Source organism: Phocoena sinus, chromosome 3 (assembly GCF_008692025.1).
Source record: "Phocoena sinus isolate mPhoSin1 chromosome 3, mPhoSin1.pri, whole genome shotgun sequence".
In the NCBI taxonomy this organism is placed as follows: domain Eukaryota; kingdom Metazoa; phylum Chordata; class Mammalia; order Artiodactyla; family Phocoenidae; genus Phocoena; species Phocoena sinus.
In genome coordinates, this window is record NC_045765.1 from 24131361 (window position 1) to 24144660 (window position 13300).

At 43.3% G+C, this 13300-nt stretch overlaps 1 protein-coding gene across 1 annotated transcript in view; it reads right to left on the reverse strand.

The window, feature by feature from the left end:
- Nucleotides 1-3428: 3428 nt before the first annotated feature.
- ATP6V0E1 (ATPase H+ transporting V0 subunit e1) overlaps nucleotides 3429-13300 on the reverse strand; it is a 35055-nt gene continuing 25183 nt past the window's right edge. The window contains exons 3-4 of the mRNA XM_032627459.1: nucleotides 12397-12526; nucleotides 3429-3926 (exon numbers count right to left, since the gene is read on the reverse strand). Of these exons, the coding sequence (XP_032483350.1) occupies nucleotides 12433-12526 (94 nt within the window). The 3' untranslated portion in view covers nucleotides 3429-3926; nucleotides 12397-12432. The remainder of the gene's footprint in view (nucleotides 3927-12396; nucleotides 12527-13300) is intronic.

Here is a 13300-nt window from a genome sequence, read left to right on the forward strand (position 1 = left end):
TTTGTTGAACATTAAGGTTGCTTTCCATCAATTCTGCTACAAAAAATATCCTTCACGACAGCATTTTACATTGTGCTTTTTTCCTTAGAAAATTATGGATTTTCTACAATTAACTTCATACATTCAATTCTTGAGAGAAAACTGAAATAAAGGGACAGGGGGAAAAGTAATACACAATTTTCACTTGAGTCCATCTCCATTTTAAATACATTTGTCCTCCAAACAGAAGAGAGCTCTTGCATAGAGAGGTAGGGTGACGAAACCATTCTAAACTGCCAGATAGATATTTTTAAATGTAATTTAAATATAGTTGATAAAGGAGCAACTGACTTCAAATTTTTGGAAGATGAAATCCAGGGCCAAATCTTCCATGAGTCCGAGCAACAGTTTAAAATAATTTCTCAATTCTATATTTCCCTCCACATGGCAGAACACCTACCAGTACTTAAAAAAAAAAAATAAAAAACTGGCCAGAAGAAATAAACAAAAAGGTGCCATTTCTGAAGCAACACCAAAGGAAGATATAATAAAAAATTGTTGGGTCAGTGATAAGGGTACAGACATCATATGTTTAAAGAAAACAACAAAAAGAATGTTAAAAGAAACCAATGACCCTTGAACTACATCTTCAAAAGCACACCAGAAATACTCCCGTTCTGGTATATGAGCTGGTAGAGCCTGGAAGGGCAGGAAGGATGTGGTCTAGACACTTATGCTATGATTGTTTCTAAGAGATCCATCTCCCTGCTCAGAGATCAGGCCTAGATCCTGGTGTGTGCCTTTTATTTTTCTGTAACCCAAGTACAAATGACTAAACAAAAGGGAAACCATATGTTTAAAAAAAAAAAAAAAAATCAGCTGGCTGCCTCTCTGGGGCCTATCTTCATAGAAAAGTACTGTCAGTGGGTCCTAGGGATTTTACCATTTCTTTGAAAAATACCCTTTGTGTATTATTATAATTTACAAATCACCTTCACCACCACATCTGGTAACAACGTCACATAGCAGAATGGTCAGGTATTATCCCCATTTTATAGATGAAAAAACTGAGGCTCAGATATTAAATGATTTTACCCAAGTCACATAACTAGCAAGTGATGGAATAATTGCAAAGCTAGGGCTTCTCCTAGTCTGATGATCATCCCCAGGCCACACCATGTTCACCGGGACTTTGGAAGAGAGAAACACTTCCAGTATCCTTTTAAAGCGCTGGATGGTGCTCCTTCCAATCTGGGCCCTGACAAGCACTAGAGCAAGGGCACTGTCAAAGGAAATAGGATTCACAGGCATCCATCTCAGATGCTGGGTCGTTTTAACAAAATGGTTCAATTATTAGGGAGGAGGTGAGGAGAAAACATATATCTGAGTTTACCTGGCTGTTAGGAGCTTGCAATCAGTCTTTGGGCAGGGAGGGGCGGGAGGGTTGGGGGGTGGCCTTTGATCTCCAATCTGGCTAGGAAATGAGCTCCTTTCTTCTTCACAGGCTTTATACCGAAGCCTCATCGGGAGTGAGTCCTAGTAGGGTTTGGAGAAAACCCTCTAGATTCAGGCCTGAGCTGCTGCCTTATTAGGGCCTTTTATCTCCCTAGAAAGTTTACTGAGCAGGCTTTTCAAAACCTCCCTGGCACATCACCAGGCCCTTCAGTGCTCATGTCCCTGTGTCTCCCACTGCTGTTAGTGGAGCCAACACATAAATCTTCCCTACCCGTCTGTAAGAATTGGATCCCACCAAATGGCAAGCAAGCCCAAGTGCAAAAAGCAATGTAATCCAGTTTACCCCCTAATGTCTTACAGCGAACAAGAAGTACGAAAATGGATCCGTACAAAGTGACAGAACAAGGCAGAACTCAGGGACCTGGATCAGCCAGGGTTGTGACCTCTGTCTTCAACCATGCCATTAAATCAGAAATGTGTCAAACCACGATCGTGAATGAGAAGGGTCCCCCAAGAGCTGCCCTCCATCACTGCTGCAAGCATGCCACAGCCGAGGTCTGCTGTGCTGAACCCATGTAGGCTCCCTATCAGCCCATGCCGTGCTGAACTCGGGACAGGCAAAAGCAACACTCAAGGGAAGCACCACACTAGGGACGACATGAGGCTCAGCTTCAAACCCATGGTGGTCTGCTGGGAAGCAGTCCAGGGTGGGAGTTGGAACAGTTTCAGACTGACCGCCAGTGATGATGGGCAGTAGGGCCTGACTTGAAGAATCTGGGTACACAGCTGCACTCAAGTCACGCTCCCCCGACCGCGGTCAGGACTCAAAGACTGTGGCATCCTTTCATGTACCCACAGTAACACCAGCATTGGTTTCTTAGATGACAAATAACGATTAAGGATCAAGTAAGTTGCTCCGATGAGAGACAGCTTGATCATCCACAAAGGCATAATTCTTCCCTCCCACCCGAGCCCCAGAGGTGGCTCCTGGCCAGTGGAACTCTGAGAGAGGCGGGGTACAAGGAAGAAGTGCTCTAGAGTAGAAATTAGAAAACACGGATTCTACTCCCCCATCTGCCTCTGACCAGCTATGTTAAACTGGGAAAGTAACTCTCCCTGTCTGGGCTGAGATTCCTCATCTATAAAATGATGGGGTTAGCATGTATCACTATGGTCCCTCAACATCAAATCTTCAGTGTTTTCTGGATTCCATGAAAGTAGCTAAAGAGGCCTGTTTGCTGGAAATGTAAAGTACACAGCTGCCTCTCAGGAAAAACTTTAAGTTCAAAATGAAGGAAAAGAAAGAAATGAAAGCAAGAGAGTCATGTCAACTTGAAACTCTCTTTGGTCATAAGAATAGCAAAGCAATGAGTTCAGATAGTTTGGGAGGAATAGAAAAGTACAAACTGCAAAACAGGAAACCCATTCTTGGCTGGCTGTCAAAGAGCCATGAGCTGGTGAAAATTTAGATCCATTTTCATTTTAAATTTCTTAAAACTAATAAAGTCCCCAAGTTAGTGAATTATTGAGAGGCCTGCTACCGAAACACAGAATTATTGTTCCCGTCCCAGGCTTTTTAACCACTTGATTTTTCAGTCCTATTTCTGATAGTGAGGTGGTACAAGGAACTGCTGGTTCCTGCTTGTCCCTGTGGCTGGCACCGCCCCTCTACCTGCTTAGCATCATGACCACATTTTTATGGACAATGGTCAAACGGGGCCTTGAATTATATACCCCCCCAAATAGCATTCCAGCTCTTGAATTTACAGGGACCCAACTTCCACATCTTTGATTCCTCCAGTGGCTACAACAAGCACTCAGGTGTTTACCGGATGATTAACAACAGTACTTACCAGACTCCTCAGGTATCTCAAACTACACAGCCAGATTAATCCATCCAAGCTACGTTTGGACTACAAAATCATTTTTCAAAAAGGCATTATCCAGAGACAGAAGAGCTTACAGAAATGAGCTTAACAAACACCAAAACCAGATTTCCATAGAGAGCAGAAAAATAATTTATTCCAAAGGAGGGCAGAAATAAGAAACTCATCCTGAAAATATACTTTGGTATAATTCTGGTGGGACACATTTTCCCTCTGAACATGTTCTCCTACTGACTGCCCCACTGGAGTCTTACTGTCATGTAATTAGTTTTTAAACACTTCGCTGATTCTCATGTTGTGAGCAGGCAGGAGCCATCTTCAAATCCACAGTTTCCAAGGAGAGAGTAATCTTATTTCTCCAAAGAACAGCACTTGCTATCTCCAAACAGTACATAAACATTTTATAGAGGCAGCACAGTTCAGATTCAACAGGCACATCATTCATCAAAGTGTAAAAAAGGTGACAGGAAAAAATACTGCATTGTAGAATAAGATATTCAAATGTGGTGGGAACGTTTAAGGCAGCTGACAGCCAAAGTGGGCGAGTCAAGGAAGGTGGTCTGGGTAAGGAGGTGATTTTGCATCTAAAGGAGTTCTCTTCGTGACCTGCAAAACAAAACCGTTCCAGTAACTGGGCCTTTCCATCAACCTCAGGAGGACAAAAGGGTAACACCAAGAAAGTCAACCAGGCCAGTAATTTTAAGTACAAAGATGCCCCCTAAATGAAAGTGGGCTCGGTTAATGTGCAAGTTCGGGCAGGTTTTGCGGGGCTGTGACAGTAAGTCCAGTTACCAAGGACAATGCTAAACTGAGGATCCCAAGTCCCGGTTTGACGGTATCACAGAAAGCAGGAAGAGTGGAGCTGACTAAGACCCGTTGCACTGGGACCTGACAAGTTCCCTTGGGCTTCAAGAATCTGTATTTGCACTTCCGCTCCCACAGGCGGGCAAGCTGGTCCCTGCGTCAGACTCCTAAAGAGCAGGCTCCTTGCTACTCGAGATGGCTCACCGTTCTTGCCACCCCAAGTGTAGGTGACAAATGAGAATTCCTTCTTCTAGAAGCTTAAAGCTGCAACACCACCTTTGCAGAGCTGGCAAACATTTAAAATAGGTATCTTCACACATCAGACTGCTAACAGTGGTCGCATAACTCCTTCATGCAAAAGCTTATTGTATAACGTCTTGATAAATAAAGCCATATGTGCTACTTTTGAAGTTAAAGAGAAAAAATAAAGAGAAAATAAAAGTTAAATAGTGTCTTTAAGAGGTGATTTCCACACAAGCCTCGAGTTAGTGGGTAAGAAAACAAGCTGGTTGTGGCCCACCATTTGCTAGGGTGTTGAGGGAGGTGCAGGCGGAGTGAGGGGCTAGTTAAGTGGGGATGAGGCACGGCTGCAGCAGGCAGGTCTGGAAGGCTGGAGGTCACAAAGCCCACAGGGAGACCACACGGGCCCTTGCGATTTCCCAAGCCAGTGGGCACGCACCCTGGAGAATCCCCAGTGCCGGGAGATTAAATGGCGGGTTTCCCAAGGCTCCGGGGCCAAAGTGCCCAGAAGCAGACATGAGACTGCTGGTAAATCTTACTGGAGCAAGCTGGGCAGGCCAGCCGCCCTCCATGGTGGAAAGCACCGGACTGCTGGGGACCCACTAGGGCAGGACAGTGCAAACAGTCAACTGAAGATGTAATTAGAGGACCATTTTTACCACGTACTAAGGAAAATAACCGTAGCAGGCTAGGTAGGGGCAATGACCAGAGCTACCGGTTTCTTCCATGGCTTCATGAAACCTTTCCTCTAATCTCACGATCATTTTCTCTTCTCTTCCTTAGGCCAGCAGAACAGCCCTCTGCATAGACCTGAGTTCCAGGCAGATTATTAATTTACTTGAGAATATGTGAAGCAGTGAATCCAAATGTTTTGTGTGTGAAGTTCCTATGAAGAGCATACGGTCAGGGGACTTGCCTGGTGGCGCAGTGTGTTAAGAATCCGCCTGCTAATGCAAGGGACACAGGTTTGAGCCCTGGTCCAGGAAGATCCCACAAGTCACGGAGCAACTAAGCCCGTGTGCCACAACTATTTAGCCTGCACTCTAGAGCCTGCACGCCACAACTACTGAAGCCTGCTCACTCTAGGGCCCGCATGCCGCAACTACTGAGCCCACCTGCTGCAACTGCTGAAGCCTGTGCACCTAGAGCCCACGCTCTACAACAAGAGAAGCTACCGCAGTGAGAAGCCTGCAAACTGCATTGAAGAGTAGCCCCTGCTAGTCGCAACTAGAGAAAGCCCGCGTGCAGCAACGAAGACCCAACGCAGCCAAAAATTTTTAAAAAAGAGCATATGGTCAGACTTCCTCACTGTTTAGGCCTTTCTGGATGAATGAACAATCACAGAAGGGGAAAACAGGTCTTCACTTTTGAAAAACCACACGGAAAGAGAGAATAATTTTCCCTCAAGCTCAGTGATACCAGTTTAAGATTAATGTGAATGAGCATTATGCTCGAAGACCTGTGGTTTGATTCTGGAGTGAACTAAAGAAGCACATATTCTAATCATCTCTCTGATATGAAATAGCCATTCTGGGGTGGAGGTGGGGAACTCAACCAAAGGGTCCATGCTCTCATTTTGTAAGATAAAGGAATCACAAAGCTACTTTCAGATAAAACTGAGAATAAAGACAACATAAAAATATTAAGGCTAGGACTTCACTGGTGGCGCAGTGGTTGAGAGTCCGCCTGCCGATGCAGGGGACAAGGGTTCGTGCCCTGGTCCGGGAGGATCCCGCATGCCGTGGAGCGGCTGGGCCCGGGAGCCATGGCCGCTGAGCCTGCGCCTCCGGAGCCTCTGCTCTGCAACAGGAGAGGCCACGGCAGTGAGGGGCCTGTGTACCAAAAAAAAAAAAAAAAAAAAAAAAAAAAAAAAGATAAAAATATTAAGGCTAGAATCAAGAAATCTGTTCAGGGAAGGATGATGAGTGAATATATATATTTTTAAAACAAAAAAGAAGAGGTCTCATTTTTATCTTTATTTTTTCTTTTCAGATAACTTCGCAAAATAATTCCTTCTTTACTCTCATGGTAAGGTATGTATTTATTGTAGGAGATTAACTACAAGAGGTATTTAAGCAACCTATAAAGGCCTGAATGTTTCACAATTCAAGGCAAAAACAGCAGAGCTAAATACATTTAGGAGAGAAGAGATCTCTGGGAAGCCAAGTGGCCAGGAAAGGAAGTGCAAGGACTTGCAAGCTGGACACTCAGAGAAAACATCAGAAAGAATTGAGAATGGGCGAGTGGAGACAAGAAACCAGAATGTTCGCTGAATAGTGTGTTTACTAACCGGCCTTCTACATTAATGACTGCGGTAGGGTAGTGAGGCAGGAAAAGCTAAGTAAAGCTAATTAGGTCAAGAGCATGAAAATGGTATGGCTGGAACCAGTAGGTCACGGAGGAAAGTTGTGCAGAGAGAGGCGAAGGTGGTTGGAAGGCAAACTAGGCAGGCCTTGACCACCAAGTTAGAAAGTGGGACAGAATCTGCAGACTAGTCATCCTTATCTTTTGTGGCTCATGGGACCTTTGGCGACCCTGACAAGCTGTGCTGACAACACGTTACATACAGCATTCCAAGCGGCACGTACCCATTAAAATCAGGGACCTTGGGTTTAAGAAAAAGCCCTGCTGTAGCCCACAGAGAGCTACTCAAAGTTTCTGGGGCAAGCAGGATGTGTTTCAGGAAGTGCTATGTCAGGAAGATAAACAGGGTGGTGGTTTGTAGATACCTTGAGTGTAGAGGCAGGCAGAAGTGATGAGGAGCCACTGCAGTAATTCAGAGCCGCAGTGACTGGGTCAGATAGTAGGGTCCCCGACAGAGGAACAGAGTAGACAGGCAGACACAAGTGACATAAGTGGCTCAACTGGATTCAAGGAAGAGGAGAAAGAAGCGATCGAATGGGTTCTAGGTGACAGGGAAAACTGTGACAGGCTTTTTAACCAGAAAACACCTTGCATTGTTTTAACTTTTCACAAGTATGGCTTAGTTCCAACCTCTCAACAGATCACAAACCCCTTCAGAGTCCACAGCCTCCTCTGAAATCCCCACTCAGTACTATGTACCTCGTGACACTCAAATATTTTTGGAATGCATAGAAAAACAGCTTCCTCAGGGCAGAGGCCTAATTACCAATAGTGTATAACTCTCCGGTCCAGACTTTGTAATAAAATAGAATGCCTGCCCTTTTAGGACCGCGGTAAACCATATAGGCTTATCTAAACATATCACCATGATGCGGTTAACCAACTAACTTACAGAACACTGGTCTGAAGCCATTCCAAGGAGATTCCGTACAAGCATCACACCCCCAAAGCTGCAGGAAAATGGGACATTGGAAAAACAGCAACCTTGATGTGCTAGTTCCATAAGCATCTCAGGAATCGAGGCTCTAGAGGCAGCCAAGGTTGCAGGGGACAGAGATGGCATGAACATAGTTCTTTGAAGTATTGGGTAAGATTTCCAGCCAATAAACATAATGTGCTATAACTCAGCCTATCAACATATGAAAGAAAATCATGGCAATTAAAGTGTTTAGAGTAGCAAAGGACCGGCTTGCTGTTTAACCGTGTTGTTCAGGATCAGTTCAATTTCATCTGTATAGAATTATTATTTGAAAGCTTTCATGACTGCTCCTCATTTTTCTCTGCTGAATACCACGCCTGGCTTACATCTCCTACTTTCCAAATCTGGCCTCTTAAAGAATCACATACAGAATTGAACACTTTTCCTTACCAGCTGAGGACAGGCCTAAATCTGGTTTCTGCACTCCTTTATCATCCCACAGTTGTGTAAAAGTTCAAAGTTCTAAAGGGAATTTAGCTCATTCTTTGAATTTTACCACCAAGAAAAGTGAAGTCCTGTCTTAAGAGCTCTGTTTATGGGCTTCCCTGGTGGTGCAGTGGTTAAGAATCCACCTGCCAATGCAGGGGACATGGGTTCGAGCCCTGGTCCCGGAAGATCCCACATGCTGCGGAGCAACTAAGCCCATGTGCCACAACTACTGAGCCTGCGCTCTAGAGCCCGCAAGCCACAACTACTGAAGCCCGCGTGCCTAGAGCCCGTGCTCCGCAACAAGAGAAGCCACTGCAATGAGAAGCCCGTGCACCACAATGAAGAGTAGCCCCCACTCGCCACAACTAGAGAAAAGCCCACGCACAGCAACGAAGACCCTACACAGCCAAAAATAAATACTTTTTTTTTTTTTTTTAAAGAGAGTTCTGTTTGCTCCAATGTTAGGATTAGGTTAGATTAGATCTCCTGATGTGATAACTCCATAGGACTAGAGGTACAGTACTACCACAATCACTACCTCAAACATGGAATCAATGTGACATGATGTTCACAACTAGGGCTAACTGGCTGTGCTCTATTTCCTGCCATTCTGCTTTTAAAGGAACAACCGTTAACATAAGGGTTTCAAGCAGTCCTAGTTTGTGCTGTGGACCAGAGTGCAAACATTAGGAATTCATCATTCAGGTTACAGACACATGAAACTGAAAAAAATAGGCAAATGACACCAGATCCACAAACACAGTGTTATTCACTGTGGGCCCCATTTACTTACGGTGAGAGATGGAAATGAGGCTCAGAGAAGGTAAGTGAAAGGCAATGCTAGAATGAAGATCTCACTCTGAGAGGCCTGAGGTTCTCAGCTTTAAACCCCAATCAATACCACCTCCTAACATTCACTATAGTTAAAGAGGAAGGACATAAAACAGAACCTGATGGGGAAAAGGAGGGGGCGGGGAGGTTTTATATATATATATAAATCAGATTTTTTTTTTAAAAAATCTATATAAAAGGGAATCAAAACCCCTTTAGGCAGGCAGAACTCTAAGGGAAAAAAACGGCTGCCTACCTATCAGGCTGGCAAAAATCCAGGCTGTGAGGAAATAGAAATTCACATACATTGTTGGTAGAAATGCAAAAATGGTACAATCCCTATAGAAGGGCATGTATTTATACCTTTAACACAGAGATTCTATTTTCAAGGACTCTAATCTAAAGAAAACTGGTAAAAATACAAAATGTCATACGCACAGGATGGCACTGTGGCTTTATCAATAATAACAAAAGACTGGAAATAATGCAAAAGGATATCAATGGCTATAAAAAGAATTAAGGAAGATCTCTATACACTGATAGGATATATTGTTCAGTGAAAAAGAGCAAGGTACAGAATAGCATATGTAATATGATATTTCTTCTGTAACAGCTGTGTGTGTCAGGGAAGGATGGATACACACACACACACACACACACACACACACACACACTATGTATTTGCTTATCTCTGCACAATGAAACACTGGAAGGATATAGACTTCTATGAATATAGCTTACTTAAAATTTTGACTCTGGAAATGTTTTACATATTCCAAAAAATGTAGCCAAAAAAAAGAAAAAATTACTATAAATTGAACACAAAATAAATCATCTTAACCTAACTGTATAACAAATTGATAACCACCAGAGGAAATAATTTCAAGTAACCACAGAAAACAGCATGTTGTTCTTTACAAATAAAGCAGCAAAGAAATCCTAAACTGCATTCAATAACCTAATAGTTAGTAGTTACATTGGGGTAATTTTGAAACTATTTTATATATATTATATGATAATCAAATTAAGTTACTGTCTTTAGGAGCCAAGATTTTCAGCATATGTGAATGATATTCAAGTATAAAACTGAATAAGTCAAATGAAAATCCTGTAGTGTTAAATCTGAATTAGAAATACTGACATGAACCCGTGATTATTTTTTTTCCTTTTTAAAAATCCATACTTCCTGGCTTTGTCCACTGTAAAGGCTTAGAAGCAACAACACCCCAACAGAAATGAATGCACCTAGCAATCAGATCATGGTTTATAAATACCACTTCCACTGAAAGAAAAACAGGGCCAACTGGGCTTGAGGACTGACTAGTGAACCAGGGAATCCTTTCAGTGGGAAAGTTATTAGAGGAACAGCTGATTCCAAGTCAAGAAACATACAAGAGAGGTCTGGGACACCTTGATGTTGCCAGAAAGAAAATTATCAAAGACTAATATCAAAGGGACATAGAAGCCAGTCTAGACAGGTGCCCACAGGGCCAAAGAAAGAACAACTGAACTTTATCAAAAGGATAATAAACATTTAATTGATTAAAATTGAAAAGGAAAGAAAAGAAAACCTCATTGAATACCCCAGAAGTAACTTGGGCACCAAGTTACTCACTTTGAAAACTAAAAGAGGGACTTCCCTGGTGGCACAGTAGTTAAAGAGTCCGGACACGGGTTCAAGCCCTGGTCTGGGAAGATCCCACATGCCGCGGAGCAACTAAGCCCGTGCGCCACAACTACTGAGCCCATGTGCCACAACTACTGAAGCTCACATGCTCTAGGGTCCATGCTCTGCAACAAGAGAAGACACCGCATTGAGAAGCCCGCACACTGCAACGAAGAGTAGCCCCTGCTCGCCGCAACTAGAGAAAGCCCACATGCAGCAACAAAGATCCAACACAGCCAAAATAAATAAAGTAAAAAAGAAAGAGGGCTTCCCTGGTGGCGCAGTGGTTGAGAGTCTGCCTGCTGATGTAGGGGACACGGGTTCGTGCCCCGGTCCAGGAAGATCCCACATGCCACGGAGCAGCTGGGCCCGTGAGCCATGGCCGCTGAGCCTGCGCGTCGGAGCCTGTGCTCCGCAACGGGAGAGGCCACAACAGTGAGAGGGCCGCGTACCACAAAAAAAGAAAAGAAAATTAAAAGAAAAAAACTAAGTGTGTATCCCACCTTTCTTATATGCTCTACATTTCAAGGTTAGTAAATAACTCTAGTTGATAAGGAAAAGTTCATCTTTTAAAAAAAATATTTATTTATTTATTTATGGCTGTGTTGGGTCTTCGTTGCTACGTGCAGGCTTTCTCTAGTTGTGGCGAGCAGGGGCTTCTCTTCATTGTGGTGTGCGGGTTTCTCACTGTGATGGCTTCTCTTGTTGCAGAGCACGGGCTCTAGGCACGTGGGCTTCTGTAGTTGCGGCACACGGGCTCAGTAGTTGTGGCACGCAGGCTCTAGAGCACAGGTTCAGTAGTTGTGGTGCAAGGGCTTAGCTGCTCTGTGGCATGTGGGATCTTCCCGGACCAGGGATGGAACCCATGTCCCTTGCATTGGCAGGAGGATTCTTAAGCACTGCACCACCAGGGAAGTCCAGGAAAAGTTCATTTTTTTATAGAAATATTTCACCTAATCAAATATGGAAGTAATAACAAAAACTAGAAAATCACCATTTTTGCAATTTCTACTGCAATGCTTCATTCAGGCTAAGATCATCAATGGATACAATCACTGGATAAAGGTTGACAGAGACCTTTACACCTGGAGGGACCAGAACCCACTGATCACCTTGGCATCTCTAACGACCAGACAGCCAGACATCACGTCTCTCGTGATATAAGGCAATATGAAGTTCACAGAACCACTTAAGTACCCTTGCCAAAAAAGCTGAACCTGAATCTAGTCAAACATTTAGCGCTAACCTCCAGTTAACATAATAATGGAGACTGAAGAACAAATGAACTGACAGGCTTTCTGACTCTTGGCCAGTGAATAAATCATTCCACTACACCACTCCTTACTTCCCTGATCCTCAGAAGCAAATGAAACTTGCAATTTTGAGACCAATTTTCAAAAAGCATCTGTCTCTGTCTGTCCAAAGCATTCACATGTGCCCTTCATCTAAAATCTGTCAGCCACTTAAAGTTGCTAAATCTCAAAATACCAAGTACACATAGTCACATTCCCGATCTGTGTCCGAAAGACCACATGCAAACATAATTTATTTAACTGGCTGGGTAAGAATACAGTTTAAAAGAATCTTATGGATAAATCCTTTGCTAAAAGTGAATGGCCTAAGTTCCAAATCTATTTCTGCAATTCAGATTGTGTTTGCTTTCAGCAGTCTGCCCTTGCCAAGTGTTAAAATGAGGAAAAGTCCAGGCAAACTCTAGCTGACCGACTGACAACATTGATGTGAAAGGTCAAGGGCATAGTCACCTCAATGACTGAGCACTGGCGAGCAGGTCTTCTTACTCAAGGCCAATGATGCTTGAGGTACCAGATGGTTTCATTTTTCAACTGCGGTCCAAAGAGAGGGTTGAGTTGGGCCAGAATTGCAATCAGCCAACTAAAAAAATAATGGGGGAGGAAGGACAACAGAAAGTGGTGAAATCATGTTGGAACGGGACCATTTTAAATTAGGATGAGAAAAGTGCTTTAGTAGAATTTAAATCTATTGTTCAGACCAAACCTTCAACACACTTAAAGTTCATAAAGCACACTGTGCTAATGGAAGCATGTCTTGTAAGAAAAGCCTTCACAGAACACACCCTCCCTTCATCTGATACATTACTGACAAAGCAGTGAGGCTTCATCATAGTATGTCTCTGTCTTTTCTCTCATTTTCTTAATTCCCTGTCCAAGTAGTCAAGATTTCCTGAATTCATATGATATCGTCACCTCAGAGTGTTTTTGCCTAATCTCAGTTTATCATCATCACAACTTCTGGGCTCAGGAAAAATCAGTTTACTTTACTTTATCCATTCTCCAAATGCTAAGACCCACAACCAAAATGACACATCCAGTTTTACTGGTATAGCCAAGGTGAAATTTCAGCCCACTGTCTCCCAATTAGACTATATCACTTGAGCACCCCTTCTCTCATCACCATCACCACTAAAACGTGTTACATATCTTTTGGGCAGTAGTGGAGCTGAACCAAATGGGCATCTAACTCCCCCTGCTTACTTCAGATCTAAGTAACAAGGTATTCCTCTGTATCACAGACCGATTATGGAGGAAGTATGATGGTGTTACATATGTACCTCAGGGTCGGAAGTGCAAAACAGTACATAGCCAAAACTGTCTTTAAAGTTTTCTTCTACTGCTCACAAAGTTCTGA